The sequence below is a fragment of the Callorhinus ursinus genome, unplaced genomic scaffold (genome assembly GCF_003265705.2).
Source record: "Callorhinus ursinus isolate GAN/ISIS: 27379988/994484 unplaced genomic scaffold, GSC_fseal_2.0 scaffold23, whole genome shotgun sequence".
Taxonomy (NCBI): Eukaryota; Metazoa; Chordata; class Mammalia; order Carnivora; family Otariidae; genus Callorhinus; species Callorhinus ursinus.
Genome location: NW_027397085.1, coordinates 10,183,140 through 10,197,602, shown reverse-complemented (window position 1 = coordinate 10,197,602; position 14,463 = coordinate 10,183,140). Strand labels below are relative to the sequence as shown.

General features: G+C 41.8%; 1 protein-coding gene across 8 annotated transcripts in view; it reads left to right on the top strand.

The window, feature by feature from the left end:
* MAST4 (microtubule associated serine/threonine kinase family member 4) overlaps nt 1-14,463 on the top strand; it is a 546,892-nt gene that overhangs the window by 343,902 nt on the left and 188,527 nt on the right. Inside the window, exon 1 of one of the 8 annotated variants that reach the window (XM_073905398.1) lies at nt 382-462. The exons of the other annotated variants lie outside the window; for them this stretch is intronic. Within the exon in view, the coding sequence (XP_073761499.1) occupies nt 416-462 (47 nt within the window). The 5' untranslated portion in view covers nt 382-415. Of the gene's footprint in view, nt 1-381; nt 463-14,463 lie in introns of those variants that run through there. 8 annotated transcript variants of the gene reach the window in all.

Sequence of the window (14,463 nt, the reverse complement as noted above, 5' to 3'; positions counted from 1 at the left end):
GGTTTGCTGAGATAAACTCTTTCCCAAGTATGATACTGTTGATTTTTTTTTTTTTCCAGTCTGCAGGGTGAAGGGCTTTTTCTTTTCACTGGGGGAAAAACGGGGTCTGTGAGTGGAGCGACTTTGTTTAAAAAAAAAAAAATCAGAAACCAATTACTTGATATGCAGAGCTGAAAGCCTCGTTCCCTTAACGAAATCAGTGCAGTGTGCTCTGCCTTTAACCTGGGGAAGGCGGCTGACATCTCTTGATTACGGCTAGAGGTGGAAGGACCCAAACTTGCAGGATCCCCCTCCCCCTAGAGAGATTGTTAGTCCAGTCCTTTCTAGAGGTTCGTTTTGGCTCTCTGTCATCACCAGGATGCTGGCAGGGAATGTGTGTCCCGGTTACAATACAGTGTGGTAACACAGAACAACCATGAAAGCCCAGCGGGAAAGGCTGCAGATTCCGGGGCTGACCTTGGAGTAAGTATTGTCTGTCTTTAATATTTTAATGCTTTCTGCATGGCACTCGCTTTCCTGCGACCAATAGCTCTTTAGCATTTGTTTGTACTGACAGCCTCAGAGCACTGCGGTGTGAGGTGGAAGAACATGTCTTAAATGCCTAGCATTTGGTTTTCAGAGGATGGGGAAAGCCAGACCCTGCATTTTGCACTGCAGTCAGAGGAGAAGCGTGGCTGCATATTTAAAGTTACTAAACCCCAGTGCTGGAAACATCTTAACAGCTCATTGTGAAAGAATGTATCAGCAGGCCATGGTGTAGCTGTCTTCTTCTCCTCTCTTACTGTTTGTTTATCCCCAAGCTGCCTTTTTCTAAAGAAAGGCCTCTGTCTGCATTGAATAATAGAAGACGTTACAATGGATTAGAGTACAAGAGAAGGGTTATTTGTAACGTTCATTAGATGTGATCCATGTTTTATTTGTGCAACAGAATATTAATGAACTGGAGTGCATTCTGAGTCCTCTCTGCAGTCTCCAGCCACTGCATGCAGTGTTTACCTAGTTGAGATCTGTGTTTGCTTAGCTTTTTTTTTTTTTTTTTTTTTTTTAACCCCGTTAACTCATCTGACTGCCTTCTGATTTGATGTAGCCACGTGAAAATGCCCACACTCCTTTGTGGCGCAGAAGTTAAACATCTGTGATGCAGGAAGTGTCAGCAAATTTTTATTTTAAATCTGCTAGTCAAAGATGCAGAAACTGTGAGTTAGCTGTGCTTGAAAATAATAAACAGTCAAATGTAAACCTGGTCGAAAAAGAGAAATGCCCCCTTTTCTAACTTCCAATAAAGATAGAAAATTATATTTCAGTTGAAATTCATACAATCCCAGTCATTTTATACTGGATTACTTCCAGGAAAAGCATGCAGGAAGAGAGTGCTGTGCCCAGTTCCGAGTATTAATTATTCCTCTTGAATCCTGGAGATGCATCATACACAGGAAATTACTTTGTGATTAAAATATTAATAAAAACACCACATTTCTGAAGTGGTGTGAATACTTTTCTGATCAGTCCTTGCTCTCAAATTTTACACTGATTGTATACCAACAAGTACTCACTTAGGAAAAGTTAGAGGGCTCTTAGACCCTCCTTGCTAGTTGTGGCATTTTTCAGAATGGACACACAAGCAGTATTTACCCATTGCCCTGATATTTTGTCCCCATCTCCCAACTCCACCCTAGCATTCAGCCATCACCATTCTTGTGGCATACCTCAGTGGCATGCACTCATTCTTCTACCTAACCCACCTCTCTCTAGCATTCTGGAAATACACAGCTCAGATGCCAGTGCTTTTGTGTTCGAGACCCAGGAGCACTAACCCCAGCATTGTTTCACGTTGTCCCACTTCCTTGCTGTTGTTTTCTCGGACTTAGTCGTATATATCAATCCACATGACGCCTTTTTCTTTTGTTTTTAGCATCTTGTCCACTTTAGGAGGAGACACTTGAGAGTAACTTCTTAACACACAAGCTCAGTTGTATCAACTGTTGTTGATACAACAGTTCCACCCCTAATTTGAGAGTCTGAGGTAGGCCACAAATTTTATGACTTTGTCAACGATGACGCAGCACATACGGGTCAGCTAAACACAGGGGGTTCCCTGGATTTTGTGTTGGCTCAGGCCACACCCCCTGGGTCTGGCCTCTAAATGTTACTGTGCAAATGACTCCTCCACCGGAGGAGCTTGACATGGTAGAGTAGGGATCACTCTTAAATGTCATTGTAGTGTTAGCATAAAATTTATTGTGAACATTTTGCTTACCTTGAAATGTAAAATCACTCTTAGGTTGACATAGTCAATTTTACATTTATTCATGGAGAAAGCAAATTCTGCAGTCTTTGAGTAAATTCATTTTCTAACCACTGCAGAGAAATGTTATAATGGGAAGTCTTAAAAATCACTGATTTTATTAAAACCAGATTTAACATGTATATTAATTATGTGGGGACCTTATAACACACCAAATACATGGAGTCATTTTTGAATGTTCTTCCACGAGACAATACTGTTTCTCTTGGAGGAGAGCGTATTCCGTAGGCACTGCAGCCATGGGCTGTGACACCAGCATGCTTTATACTCTGGAGATACAATTCAGAGTTTTCCATCTGACTTCGCAAAAACAGGAACCACTTTCTGATTCCTATTTCAAAAACTGAAATTTCTGGATGTGAGATACCAGATGATACATGAGTATTTCAGAAATTAGTGAATCATTAATTTATTCAGAAATTTCTGATATGTAGATAGCATATGTGTGGCTTTACAGTTTCTGAGAAAGTAAGTTGCTTTTTTTCTCTTTTCAATTTAAGGATAGAAATTGGTTTAAGGATAGAAAGAGACGCTTGGGAACGCATATGATCCCTGGCTCAGCTTGGAGACATGGCATGGCTTTGGTGCCTATGTATGCCTATTTTCGGACCGAAAGGGACAGATAAGATTGTACTGAGCTTAAATAATGTCTGTATCAGTAGACATTCCTGAGAGTTTTCCAATGAGCTGCTAAGTTAAAGTACAGCATGTTTAAGAGCAGTGACTTACTCTGAATGTATAAGGAAATCTGTTCCTTCGTTTACTAAGTACTGGCACCAAACTGGAGAATGGTTTTAAAAGATTAAAAAAAAAAAAAGTTGTGGAAACATAATAAGTGGGAGCATTTTGAGCAGTAATTTTATATTTCAGTTTAAGACAAATATAGCCAAGTCTCAATTATCCATATAATGGGAAACAAGGATGGAACTGAGAATTTGATAACCCCAACTTTGATTTTACCACTGTTGCCATTTCTCTGTTCAGCAAAGGGCACAACCAGCTTGAATCATCCAACATACACAGCTCCATTCCCGGACCCCTTCTCTAAGATAGGGAAACATCTGGGTATGGTGTAGGGTCATGGCCAGTGGAGAGGAATGTTCTTAAAGAATCTCATTGCACTGTAGTGGGAATTTCTCCTGCTCACTTCAGCCAAAGAGTTGGTACCAGAGTACCTGGCTAATTCTATTTTGATTTTGCCATTGTAAAAATAATTGGGAATTGTCTAGTATTGGCTTCATACTTTGACGTATCTACATTGGCAAAATTTTTATGAGTAAGATACCTGACAAATTTAAGTTTTATCTCTTCCCTAAAAAAGGAGAGATAGGAGGCCAAAAGGAAAAAAAGATAAAGGCAATGTAGGCTCACCACTCTGTGATGAATATTTGAGAGCTGGCTGATGAATGTGCTGGGTGGTTTGGATCGGTTGGTGGGGGCAGGGATTATAATGGTCCTTTGACAGATGAAATTCAAAAAACCTCTCTAGAAAGTAAAATAATTTATAGTAATATGTGTAAGAAATTTTCAAGTTATCTATTATAAATGTAAGTGTAAGAAACACTTTTTACTTTTGCCCCTGAGGATTACAGAAAATGATGTTGGATGGTTTTCACTGCAAAGTGCTTAAGAGCCTATCTTCCTATTTGGAAATGTTTGCTGCTTTGCCTTTTAAAAACTACAGTATTTAGCTTGAATTCTATTGTCTGATAACTACTTCCCTCTAGTTCTACTGATTTGCCATTGATTGTTGATGAGAAATAGAATACACTGAATAAAACAGGACTAGATTTTCTTTGCAGATATCACAGAAGGTACCTGCCAGGTTGCTCTGGTGACAAAGAAAAGGCATAAATGCAAATGGCAGCGGTAGTTGTGAGGATGTCAATTTCAGCAGGACGCCTTGCCCTTGTTCTCTATTTTAGAGCTGCAAAGAGGCAAGTGGTGAGATGATGACCTCGGGGTATTGATAGGCATGCCACAGTGATTCTGGCCTAAAGGGAACACAGTCCCTTAAATGAGCGTTGCTATTTTTACTGCCATCATTTCCCCAATTGGAATGACATTATTTTAACTTTCAGTCTCACTCCAAGGAGCCTGAGTCCAACCCCATCCAGCCCAGGCAGCCCCTGTAGTCCTCTCTTCGCTTTTCACTTCTGGAGGTAAGCGCGCTCCAGTGCCGGCCAGGCCCGTGGCTGCTTTGTCTCTGCCTTCCCTCCCCCAGACCCCACAACAAGTATTGGAACACCTGCAAGTCTGCAATACACACTACACAGTCCTTTCCTAACTGTCATCTTAGTGTTAACAGAGCAAGGAAACGGGCTGAGTTGTTTGCTTGGTGATTTACGGGAGCACCCGGAAAATGTGCAGTGCTTCTCCCATTTAGCTCATCTTATTATATTTCACTTCATGCCTGGTGACTAGTTGTTTAACTCCTGTGTGTATATTAGTTTTTCCTCTTGCTTTCTTAGGAAACGATCTGCTAAATTCTACAAATTTTGACCTGTCTCTTAGAGTACAACTTAGTACAGTTTCTAGAAAATATTTCCTGATACAGATTAAAGTATTGTGATATGTGTTGCCAGAAATTATTTTGTACCCTGTTATTTACAGGACAGAATATTTAAATTGTCTAAAAAGGATTAGAATTTTTCATCCCTTTTAGAACCCCCAGCTACATCTCCACCCTCTCATTCATAGGCTGATGTAAATTAATTCTTCTCTGTTCTTTAGAGAAAGATCTCCAAGGAGCTCTACATGCATTTTAGCCCAGTTTGTTAAAAGAATGCGTGATAGAAAGTCCTCTTCACACTGTATGTGTAATACCTATGGTCTATTAAGATTTTCATGAATTCAATGTCTCGTTGGAGTGGGTCTCCCCATACTTAATTAGAAGATACACATACAATATCCAGCACCCCCCAACCGTTTTTTTTTTTTAATCCTAAGAGAGAAAGTAGAATGAAATTCTCAGTTAATGGAAAGAGTGACTTAAATTATTTTTTGTTAGTGAATACATTTTTCTGCACATATGCAAATGAATGAAAAAATTCACAGCCATTTCCTTAAAAGCTTACAAGCTTTATGCTTAGATGATATCATTGGGTCAATTTAACATATTTGTTTCTCTCATTTTCTAAAGACTGAACTAGAATCTGTGAAGAAGAATTGACTGGGGAAATGAATTAATGACTTTGAACTTTGGTTCTACTCTTCTGCTGATAGGATTATATTTATTGTAAAAGTGACTTTCAACATGAAAGTTCCATGTAATAGCTTTCATAAAGCATATAATATATGCTCTCTGAATATAATAGATCCTAAAGCATAGGAATAGTTTTCTGACAATCGAGAGAATTCTTCTGCTCTTGTAATTTGTCTCCTTTTGGTGATCCAACCAAAAGTAATTGGACTCTCTTCTGAATTTTTTCTTCAGTGTAACATGTCTTCATTAAATGCTCACATACCCTTTTCTTTTTCCTTCCTAAAGACAATAAGCTATTCAAAATGCAGGTGCTATTGGTTGTAGAGGAGAAGAGAGTCTGAGACAAATGCTGTGGCAGCACAGAGGAGGAGGAGGTTGGGAGAGTGTTTTTGGAGAAAGATGTATTGTACCTGGTGGTACTTGAACCGGACCTTGAAAAATCTTGGTGTTTCAAAGGGGGAGACATGATGGTAAAGGACAGAAGCAGGCAGAATGTAAAACAGAGGGAAGGAGGTATACAACCATAGCACTCTGTAGAAGTGCTGTGTGTAGCTGGAACTTAAGACAGATAAAGGAGAAGAGGAGCAGAAGTTGTGAACAGTTTGATATGGACTTAAAAATTAATTTGGGATCGTGAAAACTGAGCTAAAAAGTTTGACGTACATCTTGTAAGTGTTGCAGAGTTCTGAATCAGGAAAGGACCAATCTGGGCTCAGACTGAGAAAGGTTACCTTTACCCTTAATACCCTTTATGGGTATTAAGAACACACTGGATTTCAGGTAGAAACTCCAGTGAGGATGCTGGTACAATATTTCATGAGTAACAAGTCCTGGATTAGGACAGGTGCCATGAATTGAATTCACATGGGCACAGCACTTTATAGTTGACCAGATGCTTTCATGTACATGATCTCATTCAATTTAATCCACCACTGTAAGACCGAAAGGGATATTGCTTCTATTTGCAGGAGAAGATGCTAACACACATAGAGATAAATCAGCTTTACTAGCCAAGGATTCAAAAAGAAGTCTCGTATTTTTCCACTGTGACTAACTTAAGATACACATTACTCTGAGATCATGTATATTGAATTTTAATTATCTGGTTTAGGTAGACCTGTGACCTCCTTTAGTCATTTTTATTTCCCTGGTGCTTCTCTCAATGACTGGAATGTAGTAAGTGTTTTAGAAATGTTTATTAAAGAATAAATAAATGAGCAAATTGGAAGGAGAAGTTGTATTAGTTAGATCACAGCTCACACATGAACCACGGAATAAATAGAGAATGACTCACATACAATGGGTTGTCTTCCTCACTCACAGACCAAGAGCCTGAGAGACTATCTGCTCCACACAGTCATTTAGGGATCTAGGGGGGCCCTTCAGCACGTGCCTTCAAGTTTGCCCTGGGCATCAGCTTCCAGCTGGTGAAACGGGAAGGACCACGGGAGTTGGTGGACTGCCAGACTTTGAGGATGGCGCACATCAGTTCTGTTCATGTGCCATTGTGCAGGGTTTACTGTTCTGACTGCACCTACGGACAAGAAAGACTGGAAAGTTCAGCTTACTTGTGTTCAGGAAACAGAGGAAACGAGTTTGCTAAATAGCTAACAATCTTGGTCAGAAAAGTTGATGAAAGAAAGGCGCCCATGGTCGGTCTTCAATAGATAATTTTGACTAAATGATGGGCACTGAGATTTCTAGCATTAAGTGAATGGACCCCAAGAGAGCAGAGTTGGGGAGGGAGGAAAATCATCACGATGAGTCTGACCTTGAACCCACGGAGACATCTCTAGGTAGCGATATCTGGTTGGCAGCTTGGGATTGGGCATCTTTAATGGTGTGCCCCCAAATAATGGTCTGGTATGAGTGGAGAGATTCCAAATACGTTCATGCTATTACCACCGAAAAGGATTTATTGTAACCCTGCACGGATTTTTCTTTTCTTGATTGTGATGGATCAGATTTCTTCTCTGTTCTTTTTTTATGAGTGGGGTGTGCATGTCTGGGGGGAGAGTGGTGGTGGTGAGCATTCACAGTGTATGTGCCCTATTGAGGTGCTGACACCCAGTTTCTAAATATGGCAATGGAAGATTCTGTTCCTTTCATAGTAAAGCCCTGGAGGCAGGCGATGCTGAGACAGGAGTTAGCTTTCCAGCTCAGGCTTCCTGAAGGTTGCCCAGAAACGAGACATCTGCAGATTCTAGGCCAACTCTGGTGCTAAATGAAGTTTCAGTTTAGTTTGGTCCGTCTTGGGAGTGGAAACTTGCACTGCTGTGTGGAGACCACAAGGCAGTTTGGGGGGAAGAATTTTATAAGGAAGTTTCCTGAATATATGGTGGGCTGCCTCATTCAACCTTCAGCTTCATGCCACTGAAAGTCTCCCAGGAAGGCCAACTTCCCACTTAGCTGGAAGGATATAGAGGTCATTCATTCCTACAGCCAGCTGAGTAGTAGACCATGTGATTCCCAAAGGCCCTTCTAGCCTGAAATTCTGACACCTTTGTTGTCTTCCAGCAGGGCTGGAGAGATACAAAATATATAATTTGTCCACAAGCTAAAAAAAAATATGACCCAAATATTGGTTTATTGGTCCAAATGTGACAGAGAACATGTTAAAAACCTTGACTGGAATTTATATATGCTTTCCCCTTCCCCCTTCCGAGGCAACCAGAGCTACTCAGAATTTCCACAATCCTCAGTACTTAATAAATTGATGACAGTTTAGTGGCTGTTCATATAATGATGACGTCAGTGGCTCATGAGTCATTTGGATATGACCTGTGTCCGCTCATAATCTCGACTCTGATCACGTAGCAAGATTCCAAGGGAAGCTGCCTCATTTTACATTCTCAGTGTCTTTCTTGGCACCTAGCCTGCCTTGCCCTCAATAGGGGCTCAGTAAGTAGCTGGAGGCTGGCTGCCTTTACTCAGTAGCTGCCTTTCTGTTATGAGGGAGCATGTTCTTCCGTATCTCCATTTCCTGCCCCAGCTTCTTGGTGGATGGCATCCATTGGAGCATCTGTGGCACTTTGTACACGCCTTCTATTTGACTTCTTCCATCCTTAGTTCACCTCTCCATTTGGTTCCTGGAGTCTGAGGCCATAGACACACAGTCAGCTATACCAGAGTTGGCAACAGAACGTGTATTCTGTTTCTTCTTAGATCCCCACGAATCCCCCTCGCCCTGTGTCGGCTGTGACTACAGTCACCCATGCCACATTGCTAGTAGGATTCAGTACTAGTTTTCGAGAAGAATACTGCCACCGTGCTACACACTCCACAAAGACAATGTTTTTTGTCTATTTTTCTTCACAGATGTATCTGCAAAGTCTAAAATAGTGCCTGACACACATCGTAGAGGCTCCTTAAATATTGTACTGCTGGAGAAATGACCGTTATCCTTGGGGCTCAAGGCTGTTCTGAAGTTGTTAACCTGAGCTCAAAACATGGCCTATGCTTACGTAGTATGTACGCTTTGAGAGGTAGGGCATGCATTTTGAGTCTTTCATAAATATTAAATGATAACCATCAGCCTGTAAAAACCGACCAGTTATCAGTTATAAGTAAGGTAAGGTTCAAGGCCGACATAGACCAGCATTTAATTAAAGAAAGGTGAACCCCAGAGTATATTAGAGACCGTGCCTCGCTCTAGTGAGGGAGGGAGGAAACAATCTAGAAGTCATGGCAGACCCCACGCCAAAGAGGATACATCACTCGAAGGAAAGGTAGTTGGAACGTAAGCTCCGTAGAGTGGAGGCCTTTTTCTCTGGCCATCTCCGCGGCACCTAATGGCGCTTGGTATTTAATAGATACTTAATAAAATCAGTCGTTGTCGCTGAACGTGCTTTGAGGCAGCAAAAGATTTTTGAACTGGGGACTTCGGGGGGACTACTCTGAGAAACTCCGGAGCCCTTCGGGGAGTCTGGATTCCTTCCTGGTGTGATTCTAATCTAGTGTAGAGCTGGGTCCCTGCTACCCTTTTTTTTTTTTTTTTTTTTTAATAGGCTTCCTGTTCTCCGGTGCCCTACAGACCCCACCTGGCTAGCTTCCTTTATTGGTGTTACCTGTCAGGTCCTGGAGGAACTGAGTTTGGGACCCCAACAGACTAGGAATCATAGTCACCTCATAGGGTGAGTCTAATAAACTTACTGCAGAAAGATACTTTGGTAGTTTTCCTTTGAGTTTCTTTTTCTAGAACATGTTATTATTATTTTTATTATTTTTGAACTGATACCATAAACCTACCTGATACAAAGTCACTGAGCCTAGGGCATGAAGTCCTGTGAGGTCAGTGCCCCTAACACATGCAAGCTCTGTGACCTTGGGCAAGTCATGAACTTTATGGACCTTCATTGTCTTCATCTGCAAATCCCTTGCCTCACTGACAAGAATAAGAATAGTAGCTTATAGATATTTAATGCAATAAATGTGTATTAGCAAGAATGGGACCTATAGTGGTCCAGAGGGTAGTGAGAAGGACAGGTAGACAATACTGTAATAAAAGAGGGCATCAGGGACAAATGTCACCTAATCGTTTTGCGAAGAGCTTGTCCGTTTGTCCTGTTGCTGCTAGAAAGGTTCCTGGGTACCCACAGCTGCCTGAATGCCCTTCACTTGTTGCCATGGTGATGGGCAGACATAATAAGTATTTACCAAATACATGGCAATATGTTATGATTTTGTGTCTCCTTTTCCTGGGGCACCTGGAAGCGAAAGGAAGTCATGTGACTACTAAACCCTTTTTGTTTCATTGACTTGATAGGATGAGCAGGACCATTTCTTTTTAATCCTGGTTTCTCCCCTTTCACTTGATGAAGAACATTGAGAAAATCGGAAGAAGCTGGTACCAGATGGCAGTTTTTTTTGTACTGTACGGATTCCAGTTCCTGTGCTTTTGTGAATGTGATGGTTTAATGAATTGCCTTATGCGTCCTTGAGTTTTGTTTTGGAGTTGCTACATAGAACTGAATCTGTTTAGTGCACACAGTCCGAGGAACGGCTCCACTGAGCAGAGCTGAGCTTGATCGTGAACGCTTTGCTGGTCCTGTGGGTGTGGGTCCAGGTAGAGATGGGGATGGCTGGCATCAGAATGGGGCAGGGGAAGTGTGGACAGGCAGGTTAGCGCTTCCCTGGGCCCCACCCCAGTTTCTGCCTCTGCTACCACCTGGAGGTTTCTGTTGCTTCTAAGAATCCAAAGAAGTGAGAATGAGGTGACGTGTCTGAGGTACGCCAAGAGGGGGTGGGTCCGGAGTAGACTCCCGTGCGGGAACGGGGAAGGGTGACTCTAATAAACTTCCTGCAGAAAGATGCTTTGGTAGTTTTCCTTTGAGTTTCTTTTTCTAGAACATGTTGTTATTATTATTTTGAACTGATACCATAAGCGTACCTGTTACAAAGTTACTGAGCCTAGGGCATGAAGTCCTGTGAGGTCAGATGGTAGGCAGAAGTTTCAAGTTCACTGGGGTCCCGGGAACGCATGAGTCCTTTCCCAGCCTGTGCTCATGCGTTCACAGGTGTCTGCACGGGCCAGGCCCGGGGCAGCCTTCCAGGGCATTCGTTTTTATCATGATGATTCTCAGGTTTTTGTTAAGTGTTTACTTTTCATGTGCTCTGCTCTCTGGTTTAAGGACTTGGTTGAGAGGCCAACATGACTAACTTAGATATTTGCGTAAGTATTGGCTTAGTTTTCATTTGTCAAGCGCTTGCTACATACCCAGTGCTGTCCTTAGTCCCTCACAGAGATGAATTCATGTAGTTGTCCCAATGTGCCTGTGAGGCAAGGCTACTATCGTCATTCTACAAACATGAAAATGGAGGCACAAAGAAACACGGTTACATGCAGCCAACACACATCTTGGTTTGCCCAGGTTCTGTTCAATTCATGCCTGTTGTCCCAGTGTGGTTATTAAAAGTGCCTTCCCTGACTTTCAAACTCTCCAAGTTTGGGCAACAAATTATACCCACCTACTTATGTCAAGAAAGAGGCCTGATGTGGTTCAAACTCGAGCATCTGGTAGGAGAGCCTACATTCTCACTCTGTGGCTTAGAGCTGCACAGTCTACATTTTCCTTCAACACACATGGAGTTTACAATCATGTTAAATTTGCATTCTGAGTAGAATATTCTATTTACAAGGGAAGTGATTTTGTCACTCCGTTTGGAGTTCTTCTGCTTGGTTCACTACGCAAGTAAATTTTTCAGTCCTCTGTTGAGAGTGTGCTTGTGGGGCTGGGGAGTATGTTTTGAGTTGGGGTGCCCTATTTTTCTCTGTCTTAAAAATTTTATTTTAGACGGAGCCTAGATCGTGCAATGAGCGTTAAATTGGTTTCCCTTGGAAATCAGGCCGTGGGCCACAGGGGCTCTGCTGCCTGCTGCTCTAACCTGAGCAGCCTGTGCAGGGTTCCCTCAGCCAGGGCTGGCCTGTTTCGCCTGGGGGCTGACAGCATCTCCCCATTGCTCTGAGCGTCCCAGGCCCTTGAAACTCTACTGGAAGCCACACCTCCTCAGGCTTGAAGAAGGAGCCCTCCGCAGGGAGCCAGGACACTTCCTCTCTAGCATTCCCCATTAAACACATGTATAGGGGCACCTGGGTGGCTCAGTCGTTGAGTGTCTGCCTTCGGCTCAGGTCATGGTCCCAGGGTCCTGGGATCGAGCCCCGCATCGGGCTCCCTGCTCTGCCGTGAGTCTGCTTCTCCCTCTCCCACTCCCCCTGCTTGTGTTCCCTCTCTTGCTGTGTCTCTGTCTGTCAAATAAATAAGATCTTAAAAAAACAAAAACACCTATATGGCCCTACCACTCAGGAGTAGTCATTATTACAGTCTTTCTGGACCAAATACTGTGACCAACTTTTTGAATTTTGATTTTAGAATATATTGAAATTACTCTTGGGAGCTTTAGCAGCTCTCTCTTATTTACTAGGTCATCATGGGGCAGATGAAGAAATTTCTCTGTGTGTGTGTGTGTGTGTGTGTGTGTGTGTGTGTGTGTGTGTGTGTGTTGCGGGGTCTGGGGGCAGTTCTGCCCTATATTTTCGTTAGTTTCTGCATTGCTTTTAGACTGGAAAAAAGAGATTTCACATCGTTTTTTGAAACCTGTTTCCTGTACTTAAAATGTTGCTGTAGCCATTAACACCCACCCTGTTGATAAGAGAATTAAGTTGTGATATTCCTTGAAAGCATAAGATGGTGATGATAATATGAAGTACGAAGGTGTCTCGGTAAATGAATACAAATGTAGAATTAAAAAATTCTCAAGTTTCTCCAGCAGTTAACATGAGGATAATAATACTTCTTGGAGGTGTTGTGAGAATTAATTAGGCAGCGTTGGTGAAAAGTTCCAAGATGAGTGTTCTATTTTATTATTATTATTAGCTTCAGATTGTTCTTGGAAACACAGTATTGAAAATGAGCTACAGAACGCGACCCTTGTATGAAGGTTATTGCATATTCTAACATGACAGTGAATGATGAGATATTATGAAACTGGGATAAATGTACTAATGATCTCGAGTGAATAAGAGATGAGCTAAATTTCATGGCTTCTTGGGCTTTTTACAACTATTCCATGACAGTATGCTCTGTTGAATTATTATCTGATCCAGGTAAAACTTTGGTGGAGTTACACCAAAGTGAGCTAACATTTCTTTTCCAGCAGGGGTGTTAGAATTTTTTCTTTTCTCTTTATAGATATTTGCGTAAATATCTATAAAATAAATATGCGTAAATATGTATTTGGCTCAATCTTAACCAAGTTCAGAGTCAAAAATCATCTTTAATTCTCCACCCCTCCACGCCTCTTTTTAGTGTTGTATATGGCGGCATGTGGATGTATCACCCATCAGGAAGTCCTGTTGATTCTTTGCAGTCTGCTTTGCTTACTCCCTCTTTAATACTGCCTTCGTCTGAGCCACTATCACTTATCCCTGGATGTTGGTAGTAGCTTCCTAGTTTAATGCTTCATTTCAGCCTGTGCCCTGCCAAGGTCTGTGCTCCAGCCAGCTCTCTGAGTGATCCTTGCAGGGTAAGTCACTCCTCTGCTCAGAACCTTCCAGTGGCCACCCTCCCATCTTCCATGAGCTGCCTTCCTGCTGCCTCTCACTCACTTCCTTCTGGCCACATTGAGCTCTGCTTTTTCTGGACCATTCCAACTGTGTTTGTGTCGGCACATATTGCCCCTGGTCCTGAAATATTCTGCCCTATCCTTTCACCTTAAAAAATGCAAACCTACCCAAAAAAAGTTGGAAAAATATTCTCTCTGATTCACCAACTCACACTAGCCACATTTGCTTTATCTTTCTACCTCCTTCCCTCTTAGCCCTGGGGTAGATTTAATATTTTTTTCTTTTGCTGAACCATTTGATAGTATTTTGTAGACATTTGCTCTACCCATAAATCCTTCAACATTTATCTCTGAAGAACAAGTACATTTTCCTTCATAGGCGTAATATCATGACATCATTATTATACTCTCAAGTTGAACATGATTACCTTATTATCTGATATGCAGCCCATATCACATTTCTCTAGTTGTCCCCAAAAAGTTCTTTATAGTTGTTTGTTTAAATCCAGGATCGGATTAAAGATTATATATTCCATTTTCGTTGCCATATTCCTTTAGTCTCCATTAATTTATAACAGTTTTACCATTTGGTGGGGGGTGGGGGGATGGGGGTGTTCTCTTTATAATGTTGACATTTTTCAAGTGTATAGTAAAGCTGTTGTGTTGACTGTCTCACAATTTCACTTTATCTGGCGGTATCTTCTTCATTAGATTCAGGTTAAACATATTTGGCAGGAACAGACAATGTTGTCTTCCCAAAAGCATCACATTGGGAAGCCCAGAATCCCATGTCTGCCAGATTTTTCCCTTGTGGTACCATGTTCTATGCTTTATTAAATAATCTCTGGAGTGACATTTGGAGTCCGCATGAATAATATCTTCTCAAGCTTTC